Source organism: Marmota flaviventris, chromosome 4 (genome assembly GCF_047511675.1).
Source record: "Marmota flaviventris isolate mMarFla1 chromosome 4, mMarFla1.hap1, whole genome shotgun sequence".
NCBI lineage: Eukaryota > Metazoa > Chordata > Mammalia > Rodentia > Sciuridae > Marmota > Marmota flaviventris.
Window position 1 is genome coordinate 78209468 of NC_092501.1, and position 11986 is coordinate 78221453.

The 11986-nt window shown below is 37.5% G+C and overlaps 1 protein-coding gene across 1 annotated transcript; it reads right to left on the reverse strand.

The window, feature by feature from the left end:
• Positions 1–1075: 1075 nt before the first annotated feature.
• Positions 1076–11501, reverse strand: Znf485 (zinc finger protein 485). Its single transcript, XM_027947864.2, is given in 6 exon segments — positions 1076–1225; positions 1227–2220; positions 8716–8799; positions 9248–9374; positions 11009–11084; positions 11398–11501. Coding segments are annotated over 5 exon segments (1302 nt in total). The 5' UTR covers positions 11042–11084; positions 11398–11501; the 3' UTR covers positions 1076–1161.
• Between the last annotated feature and the right edge of the window lie 485 nt (positions 11502–11986).

An 11986-nucleotide genomic window follows, 5' to 3' on the forward strand; every position in this document is an offset into this window, starting at 1 on the left:
GTAACGGGGATTCAACTCAGGGTCACTAGGCCATTGAGCCACATCCCAAGCCTATTTTGTATTTTATTTAGACACAGGATCTCAATGAGTTGCTTAGCACCTTGCTTTTGCTGAGGCTGGCTTTAAACCTGCAATCCTCCTATCTCAGCCTTCTGAACCGCTGGGATTACATGTGTGCGCCACCACGTCCAGCTACCATCTTTAGTTTTTATTAGATATTACTAAGTAGAAAGAAATGTTAAGTTAAAGGGCAAAGTGGGTAAGTCAAGCTATGCTTCTCACCACCAAGCACATTATTCACAATTCCTTCAATAATATGTAAATATACCAAAGTTCTTGTACCCTTAAAAGCACAAGATAGTTTCACTGATTTTCGCCAAACAGGTGCTCCCAAATCTGATTCACAGATCACTATATTTGGCCATTTCTTTTTATTTTAACCATTTATATTTCTTTCTTGATAACTGCACAATAGTTTCCAAGACCACATCTCTGCTAGGATTTGTCTCACATATTTTTTTTTTATTTTTTTTGTAGTTGTAGATGGACAGAATACCTTTATTTTATTTTTATGTGGTGCTGAGGCTCAAACCCAGTGCCTTGCAGATGCTAGGCAAGCGCTCTGCCGCTGAACTACAGCCTCAGCCCTGTCTCACATATTTTTAAGCTCTCTCTAATATCTGTTAAACATGTAGTGGTAATACTTTCCCCATTTCTGACTCTTTGTGTTTTAATATTGTGAAGTCTCTGGTCATGAACAGCTTTTAGTGTTTATGTGAAATATATCTTTTGTTTGATTTTTATAGCTTCTAAATTTTCTGTTTTAGAAAACTATATTAAGCCAGATGTGGTGGCACATGCCTATAATTCCAATAACTTGGGAGGCTGAGGCAGGAAGCTTGCAAGTTTTGCAAGGTCCTATTCAGAGCTCTACCCCATTTTTTTCAACTGGTACACAGTATTCTTTTGTAACTATTCCCATGTTGATAGATACTTAGATTCCAAATACTTCATTCCTGCAAACCACATTACAATGAACATCCTCACAAGTAACTTCTCCCAGAGGAACACAGAATATTTTTTCAAATATGTAATTTATTGAATGTCTCCTCTAATGATAGGAAGGAATAAACCACTCCTGCATGAGTTACCACACTAACATTAGACTGCTCTTTCTTGATTATGAATTTTCTTATGTTGTTTAAGGGCTGAACTCGTTCCTTCATTCATTACATTTGTAAGGTTTTTTTCTGGTATGCAGCCTCTGATGCTCAATAAGACCTGAGTGGTGCCAAAACAACTTCCTACACTTCTTATATTGATAGGATTTTTCTCCAGTATGAATTTTCTGATGTCCAGGAAGGGTGAGGTCTTCATGAAAGCTCTCCTAGTCTTTACACTGATAGGGTTTATTTCCACTATGAGTCTTTTGATGATAAATCAAAGATGAGCGGTACCTGAAAGATTTCCCTCATTGATTACAGTGATAGGGTTTCTCTCCTATATGCATTCTTCGATGATTATTAAGAGCTGAGCTCTTCCAAAAAGCTTTTCCACATTCATTACACATATATGGTTTCTCACCAGTATGGATTCTTTGGTGTTGCAATATAGTTGATCTATCCCTGAAAGCTTTTCCACATGAATTACATTTAAAAGGTTTCTCTCCACTATGTATTCTTTTGTGCTGAGTAAGGGATGAATTCTGAGCGAAGACTTTCCCACAGATTTCACATTTGTAGGGTTTCTGGCCAGTGTGAACTCTCTGATGACTTAAAAGGATAGAATTCTTTCTGAAAGCTTTTCCACATTCATTGCATTTATGGGATTTTTCTCTAGATTCATTCTTCTGATGGTTAATAAATGTTGATGGCTTCTTGAAGAATTTCCCACATTTACTACATCTATAAGGTGGACTGCCCAAATGAATTTGATGATGATTTAAAAAAGATGAACTGCTCATAAAAGCTATCCCACATTCTTTACATTTATATGGTTTCTCATGAGTGTGGTTTCTCTGGTGGCTAATAAAGGAGGTGTTATATTTGAAGACTTTCCCACATTCCTTGCATTTATAGGATTTCTTCTCTGTGGAGTTTCTGCTCTCCCAATCCAGGCCTCTTTCCAACATGAGAGTTTTTGCTTGCTCTCCAAGAACAGATCCTTCAGAAGGATTTTGCCTCAGGGCTGACATCTTTGTTTTAGGCCAATACTCTTGGACTGAAAGAAAATTTTAAGAATTCAAATGTCCTCTTTATTAGCAAACTGAAAATGAGAGTAATGTTCTATTCTGCATGACTAAGAGATAAGTAAATTATCAATGTGTCTCATTTGTGTTTCTTGCTGAGATGGCAAGAGTAATGACAGGAGAAGTAGGATTCAGGAAGAAATAGAAGAACTTTAAACATGTATATAGAGAATGCAATGAGCACCTAAGAGGTTGATAAAAAAATAACACAGAAAACAGCAGAGGGGAGGGGAGGGGAGGGGAGGGGAGGGGAGGGAAAGGAAGAAAAAGAATGTGAGAGGGGCTGGGGTTGTGGCTCAGGGGTACAGCGCTCACCTAGGACATGCAAGGTGCTGGGTTTGATCCTCAGCACCACATAAAAAGAAATAAAATAAAGGTATTTTGTCCAACTAGAACTAAAAAGTGGCTGGGATTGTGGGTCAGCAGTAGAGCGTTCACCTAGTACATGTGAGGCCCTGGGTTCAATCCTCAGCACCACATATAAAAAATAAATTAAATAAAAGGTATTATGTAAAAAAAAAAAAAAAAATGTGAGGATAAATGCAAATTTGGGAGGAAAACCAAGTGCACAAAGCAAGCCATGATAACTAAACTCTTGTCAGTAGGATATTTGAGAACTTGAAAATTACATTTCTCTGAGAATTCAACAATATGCCAAATTTACTGTCTTGGAGGACAAAAAAATTAAGGAAACAAAACAGTTCTCAGGCCAAGAATTTATTATAACAATCTAAATTTCTAACATGAGGTGAACTATGTAATTTTCCTCTAGCTGCTTACAGTTAACAGACCAACAGAAACTAAGCAAAATGATTTTGACAAGAATGTTTTTAAAAAACTAATGCAGCCAAACTTGTGAAATCAACAATCACTGACCAATTCTTTTACTGAATGCATTGGGGAGTGAGGGGGAATACTGGAGATTGAACGGAGGGAATAACTGAGCTATATCCCAGCTATTTTTATTTATTTTTTGAGATAGCATCTCAATAAATTTCTTAGGGTCTCATTAAATTGCTGAGGCTAGCCTCAAACTTGCCATCCTCCTGTCTCAGCCTCACAAATCACCGGGATTACAGGCGTGTGCCACTGTGCCTGGCATGAAAACAAATTTTTCTTACAAAATAATATAGATAAATAGATATTGTATTTGTATATATTATACCTATAGATATTATGTCCACTATATACCCTTACTTGTATTTATATGTTTATTACTCTAGAGAAAAATTATATACATCATATACTAACACTAAGACTTATTTTTCAAGGAAATGTAAGTTGAAGGTAAACCTCGGTAAGAAAAAAATCCAGCTCTGTGATGATATATACATTTTTTTTTTTTAAAAGAGAGAGAGAGAATTTTTAATATTTATTTTATTTTTTTTTTTTGGCGGACACAACATCTTTGTTTGTATGTGGTGCTGAGGATCGAACCCGGGCCGCACGCATGCCAGGCAAGCGCGCTACTGCTTGAGCCACATCCCCAGCCCCCTATACATTTAATGTGTAATGATTTAACTAGAGAAATTTCCAAGGTACTAATTGCAGAATAGGTGAAGTTAAATTAGTTATATGAAGAGAAAGATACACACATGAACACTTTGTGACAAAGGTAGCACACAAATTGATGAGGAAAAGGAAACTCTTCATTAACACATTTTTGGGGAGAAATAGTAAACATGAAATCTATTCCATACAATGCACAAAAATCCTTTCTAAAAGAATGATAAATCTAAATGTAAAATACAAACTATAGGGCTGGGGTTTGGGCTCAGTGGTAGCCTAGCACATATGAAGCACTGGGTTCAAGCCTCAGCACTGCATAAAAATAAATCAATAAAATAAAAATAAAGGTATTCTGTCCATCTACAGCTAAAAAAAATACATATTAAAAAAAAGACAAACTATAAAGTTTCTAAAAATCACATAGTATAATTCCTTCATGAACATGGGGAAAGGAAATAAAAACAGGAAGAACACAAAAATAATAAATATTGTTTTAAAAAAGCAGACACCAAAAAAAAAAAAAATCAATGACAAAAAAGGGAATGAATGATAAACTGGGAAAATTTTCTATTCATCACAAGTCCATCAACTGTAAAAGTACAAACCAGAGAGAGGGATGATACCACACACGTAATCAAAAATGGGTATTTGGGAACTAGGGTTGTGACTCAGTGGTAGAGCGCTTATCTAGCATATATGAGGCACTGCATTCAATTCTCAGTACCACATAAAGATAAAAATAAAGGTATTATGTCCATCTACAGCTAAAAAATATTTTTTTAAAAATTAAAAATGGGCATTTTGACAGCATACTACAGTGATGTGGCCATATCAATGTTTCTAGCAACTCAATTCAGAATAGCTAAGCTATAGAATCAACCTAAGTGCCCTTCAACAGATGAATGGATAAAGAAAATATGGTACATATATACAGTGGAATATTATTCACCCTTAAAGAAAAATGAAATTATGGCATTTGCAGGTAAATGGATAGAGTTGGAAAATATTACGCTAAACAAATTAAGCCAATCCCCCCAAAAAACAAAGTCTAAATGTTTTCTCTGATATGCAGATGCTGATCCATAATGGGGGGAGGCTAGGGAAAAATGGAGGATCTTTGGAGTGGGCAGAGGGAAGTGAGGGGAAGGGAGGGGGTGTAGAGGTGGAAAAGATGGTAGAATGAGACGGACATTATTACCCTATGTACATGTATAATTGCATGAATGGTGTGACTCTGCATCATGTACATCCAGAAAAATGAGAAATTGTGCTTCATTTATGTACAATGAGTTGAAATGCATTCTGCTATCATGTTTAAATAATGAGGACAAATTTTTTAAAAATAAGTAATGGGGATTAAAGCAGAACTTTCAAAACAATTTTTTTTTTTAATTTTGAAATAAAGTCTTGCTAAATTGCCAAGGCTGGCCTTGAACTTTCAATCCTCCTGTCTCAATCTCCCCAGTCATTGGGATTACAGGCATGTGCCACCACACACAGCTCAACAATGTATTTTTAAACTCAGAGTCAGTTAAGTGAAATAACAATCAGTGCAATAGTTAAATACAAATCTATTTAAAGACTGTTCACTCTGATATATAGATGCTAACTCTGATATACAGATGTTCACTCTGATATATAGAAGCTGGGCGGGGGCACTAGAAGTTCAATGGATTAGATAAAGGGGAATGAAAGGAAAGGAGGGGAAATAGGGAAAGGAAAGACAGTAGAAATTGGACATTATTTTCCTATGTTCATATATGAATAACCAAACAGCATAACTCCACATCATGTATAACAATAAAAATGGGAAATTATACTCCACATATGTGTAATATGTCAAAATACATTCCATTATCATGCATAACTAAAAAGAATTAAAAAAATTTTAAAAAGAATGAGAATTTTGAATAACTATTTAATAAAATAGCCAATAGACATTTAAAAATGTCTTTAATCTCATTAGATATCAAAGGTATAGATATTAAAACCACAATGGATGGGTATGGAAAGTTAAACCCACTGCATAGCCAACTAGAATGATTAACTTCAAAAGACTGACAATATTAAGTGTTAACAAGGATAGAGAATAGAATTTGTAATAGACAAATTCTAGAAAATCCCTAACATCTGCCTAAATATAGGTGATAAACTGCAGTATAGCCAAACAATGAAATACTCTATAGGAACAGTTTTCATAGCATGATCCTCACATCAACCACAACAGCACACCTGAGAACACACTGAATAAAGAGGTAGGGGCAACAATTTTACTCCAACATGTAATTTAATACATGCAAGAATTTTAATAATCACTGATCTCCAACAAAGAAATTAATGAAAACTTGGGCATGGTAGTGCATACCAGTAATCCCAGCCACTCAGGATTACTAAATTACACTCCAGAACAACAACAAAAAAGGAAGGGCTCGGAGAATAGCTTAGCTCAATGGTGGAGTACATACATGGCACACACAAAGGCCCTGGGTTCAATCCCCAGCACCAAAAACAAAAGAAAATGTGGGGCTGGGATTGTGGCTCAGTGGTACAGTGCTCGCCTAGCACGTGCAAGGTCCTGGGTTCGACCCTCAGCACCACATAAAAATAAATAAATAAAATAAAGTATTGTGTCCAACTACAATTAAAAAATATATATTTAATAAAAATTAAAAAGAAAATGTAAATATATTTAAATATCAGTATAAACATTTGAATACAAGATTAGCAAACATGATTATCCACTGGTATATTAGAATAATGTAATACACCATGACCAAATGAACTTCTAAAAAAAAAAATGCAAGGTCACTAACTGAAAATGAAATTTACCATACTAGCACAAATGGGAGAAAACACATTACTTCCATAAATGCTGAAAAAGCACTTAACAAAATCAGCAATTATGCTTGATTTGAAGAAATAAAAATTTCTTGGAGGGATCAGAATATAACTCAGAATAAAGAATACTGAGCTATTACTGTCAATGTACAAAGAATCTACACAATAATTTGGGGAAGAGAAGAAATTATACACAGCAAAAATAAACGGAATTATTTCAAAAGCATTCAAAACACCCTCCTCCACCTCCCATAAATGCTATTTGTCACTGGTATTTTCCATGAAGTTCAGTTATAAAAGTTCCCCTGAAAATAATATAAGCAAAAGAATTATTTGAAGGCCAGGCACAGTGGCACACGACTGTAGTCCTAGCAATTTGGGAGTTCAAAGCAGGAGGATGTCAAGATGAAGGCCAACCTTAGCAACTTAACAAGGCCCTAAACTATTTGGCAAGAACTTGTCTTAAAATAAAAAATAAAAAGGATGGGGTAAGCACCCCTGTGTTCCATCCCAGGTGCCAAAAACTAAAATAAATAAAAATTTAAAAATAAAAATAAATACACCTTTTTCTTTAAATAAAAGTTGTGAGTTAAATGTCCTTTACATACATATAGGTAACCAAACCTAACAGCCAGTTCAACTGAAGAATCCTAGACACAATCCTCTAAAGATGCAAAAAGACCAACATAACCATCACTACCATTCTAGTTGACAATACAAAGTAAAAGACAATACTAAGTAAACCTTTCTTAAAATTTACAATATGGCCAGGCATGATGGCTCATGCCTGTGATCCCAGCATCTCAGGAGGCAGAGGCAGAGGATCACAAATTCAAACCCAATCTCAGCAACTTAGGCCCTAAGCAACCCAGCTAAACTCAGTCTCTAATAAAACACAAAATAAATAAAACACACACAAAAAAAGGGCTGGGGATGTGGCTCAGTGGTTAAGCACCCTTTCAATCAAGAAAGGAAGGAAGGACGGAAGGACAGACAGAAGAATGGACAGAAGGAAGGAAGAAAATGACAGCTCTAAATGACATAACTATATGAAATGATTTCCAAAATATGAGTGACAAAAGTAAGATGTAACATAGTGTGCTACCATGTGCTTAAAAATTGAATATACAGCGAGGCATAGTGGTGTAAACCTGTAATCCCAGCGGTTCAGAAAGCTAAGCAAGAGGATCTCAAATTCAAAGCCAGTGTCAGCAACTTAGCCTCAAAATAAAATATTTTTAAAAGGCCCAACAGCTCAAGAGGCTGAGGAGGAGAATTGCAAAGTTCAAGTCCAGCATCAGCAACTTAACAAGGCCCTAAGCAAGTCAGCAAGACCCTGTCTCAAAATAAAATATAGAAAAGTGGTTAAGCGCTGCTGGGTTCAATTTCTTGTAGCAAAAAAAAAAAACATATATTTCACACAGAGCACACATATCTAGAAATTTCCACGTGAACCTTACACAGGATGCCTCTGGGGAGTGAAACTGTGTGCCACAAAGGTATGTGAAGGATACTGCACAAAATTTATACCATAAGCATTTCTAAATTCTAGCAAAGAGAGGGAAACATAGAAAAAGAAAAATTAGGACAAAGCACCAAACAGTGACAAAAGTAAGATGTAACATAGTGTGCTACCATGTGCTTAAAAAAATGAATATACAGAAACATTTATTAGTCCTCTAAATTGATAAAACAAATATCAAAGGTATCAAATCAATAAAGATAATATGTGCTATAAAAAATATAAAAAACTAAAATATCAGAGCTGGAATTGTGGCTCAGTGGTAGAACACTCAGCTAGCATGTCACATAAATAATAAATAAATACCAGAGAAAACAGCTAGCTTATATTACATCTAAATTTTAAACATCCTATTTCAAATAACAACCAAAATTAAATCAGAAAGACAGACTAAGGAATTCCAAATTATAACTATCAATATATAAAGAACCTACACAATAATCTGGAAAAGAGAGGAAATTATACAGCAAAAATAAAAGGAATTATTTCAAAAGCATTCAAAACACCCCCCTCCACCTCCCATAAATGCTATTTGTCACTGGTATTTGCATGAAGTACAGTTATAAAGTTCCCCTGAAAATAATATAAGCAAAAGTACCTGAGGGAACCTCTTGCACCTCCATCCAAGGCTCCTCTCCTTGCTCCAACTGAGTAATTAGTTTGGGTTTGGAAGAGAGAAGCCCTATTCATAGAGAAAGAAAAGCAAACTGACCATGGTTATGAGCCCAAGGAATCATCCCAGACCTCAATATAAACTGGAAGGTCTAAAGGGTCAGGGAAGCCTAGAAGATAGTTTTAAGCATGCCTAAGTCATGTAGTAACATAACTAGAGGAGGTAAAGTCAATTAGAACTGGGTCCTTCTTATAGATGAGAAACTCCTATATTTGGAGGCAGATAAGTTTTAACATGAAAAGTCAGAGAAATGAGCTAGTCTGAACAACAATGTTATCCATCTTAAATTCTATGACTCTGATCTCCCTGAGGAGTGGAAGGACTCCAGCATCTAAGCCCATGTTTTGTTTTGTTAAGTCATTTAAGATTTTTTAATATCCCACACCATGTACCACACCATGAAAACACAAAGTTGTCCAGTAAACCAATTCTGAGTTCAGAAGAAAGATATCCTTACCCACAGACACCAGATTCCCATAGTTCTCCATCACCACATCCCTGTACAGGGCCTGCTGGACAGCATCCAGGTGTCTCCACTCCAGCTGGGTAAAGGTCACAGTGACATCCCCAAATGTCAATGACTCCTGCAAAACAAAACCCAATTCTGCTCATCTAGGAACCACTGTTTACATCTCACCCCTGAGGCCTAAACCAGGATGACTTCACTAGAAAAGGAAAGCAAGAGGTTCAAGGCCAGCTTCTGGTAATTCAGACTGTGTCCTGGGAATCAGGAAGCTAGAAAACTGGGAGGGGTGGCTATAACACTCACCATGGGATCTTCCAACATGACAATCATGCTTTGGGGGGCCTGGCCTTTACTCATTTCTCCCTTCATTGATGATTGCTTCTGTTGCCTCTTCTTTTTTCTCCATTACATTCTTTACCCAGAGCCTTGCTTCATTTTCCATCCTGTAATTTCTCATTACCTGACAGGAGAGGCTTGTATTTACTGTCAGTAACCTCTCAGATGTGAGTTCCATGGGGGTGAGGATTTCCTGGATCACTGCTGGCTCCCTAGCCTAAAACACTGCCCAACACAGAAGTGTTTAGGATTTGTTCAAACAACAAATGAATAAACTGAAAGACATGGAAAATAATACTGGATTTCTCTTCAAAATTTACAGGAAGCATGGTCTGACTCTGGGGAAGAATTTTTTAAAAGAGAGAAAAAACTGTTTTCCAAACCAGTAACTCAATATACACTAAGATACAGTGCCAAGTTCTAAGACATATATCATGACTCTGAATTTTCCCAATTGTATAGAGTACTACTATATATATTTTGTTTTGAGGTTTTGTTCTTCTTTTGTTATGGAGAGATTGCAATAAATCACTGAGTAGATCTTAAAGCAGGAGAAGGAACCATCTTTATTCACCAGTTGGCGGTCTGGATCCACCAGCTGGCGGGCTAAGGGGCAGACTGCAAGTCTACACACCCTTTGACATCCTTCCAGAGTTTGAGTACACCTTTTATAGTTCAAAATCATATTAATCATAAGTGGCTGTCGCTATGGTTCAAAAACCATAAATAAACGTCATGAGATCTAAAAATCATAAGTAGAAGGAGAAGTCAAAACGACCCTAGTTAAGTACAAGTTAAAGAACGGTTACTAAGGCCTAGACAATCATTCTCTGACAGGGTACATTGTTCCACAAAAATGGGAACAAAAACGAAAACAATTTTACATTGTATAAGAATTGCCATTTTGCTTGCCAAACATGCTATGTTAAACAACTGTTGATAGGTACAGAGGTGGGGTGTTCCCATGGGAGAAGCATTCCTTACATGACATTGAGTCTTATGGCAAAATGGAGTCTGTTTAGTCATTGCCCATACAGCCTAACCCATAACAATTTGGAGGTACTGAGAATGAAACCCATAACCTTATGCAGGAAATTCAAGAGAGTTGCCTTTCTTTCATGAATGATTCACCAATCATTCACCAATAGCCTAAGTGCTAAATATGTCTACTTTCCATTTTCTCTAAGTCTGCAACTACTTTTCCATTTCCAGCACTGTAGAAGGCAAGTGCAGCAATAATCTGGTGATTGACTATGTAAAGGAGAAGAAAATAAAGGAATAACAATAGAGAGAAATTGTATTGGCTCAAGCAGCTTGGCCCATACACAGAGCACTGCATCTTCAGGTCAACTGGGCATAAACCTCACCTCAGTGAAATGCACTGGGATCTCCTAGGAAAAGGAAAATGCAACTTGCCTGGATCTGGGGTCTTGGTAGTCTTAGCGCCATCTGTCTCTTCCAAGTAATGGCAGGGAATCCTGCGTTAGCCAATCTGAGAAAGAAGAAAGCAGCATGAAAAAGTCGTTCTAAGTCCTTCAGAAGAAAGGAAAAGGACCAGCCCACAACCGGCCCTATTCCCTACCAAAACAGGGGACCAGGTGGGTGAGGTAAGTAAAAAAGAACACGACAGAGCTTCATGCTAAACACCTTTGCTAGCACAGGTGGGCAGTCTGGTCAGAAGCTTAAGTCCTGGCGGGAGCAAGCCTCACGCAGCAGAACCCCTACGATGGGGCCTGGCCCACACATGCCGGCCCTTCCCAACCCGCCTCTCTCCCCTACCTGCCCCAGGAAAAGGAAGGGCGCACCCGCCAACCCCGGCGGGGATCAGGACCCCGGCTTCTCTAGGCGGCCAGACTCTGGAACTGAACGATGAGAGACGACTACCACCCGAGCTGCGCGATTGGGTGAAAGCCTTGGCGCGCCTTCCCTAGGCCTGTGGGGCTGGGAGGTGGGGGAATCGGAAATGGCCGCGGAGGCCTCTGGGAAATGTAGTCTAAGTCAGAAGTCTTAGTTTCCTCATCCCAAACCAGATTGGCATCAGCCCCTGGAGCTTTGAAAAATGGAGAACAGGAAATGTAGCTCAGTGGTGGAGCGTTCACCTAGTATGGGTGAGGCCCTAGGTTTGGTCCCTAGCGCCACAAAGAACGTTAAACTATTAAAAAATAAGTAAATAAAGGTCCCAGCTGGAGATTCTGAACTAATTGATCTGGGTGATGCACTGGCATTATCATCATTATCATCATCATCATCAGTAGTAATATATATTAATTGTGCGAATTAATAGGACTCACTGTGATATTTCTGAAGCCAGAATTAAAAACAGGCAGTCAGTGTAGATAGGCAATCCTGTCAGATGGAGAAAATAGAGGCCAGTTTGGATCCAGGAAGTTGGAG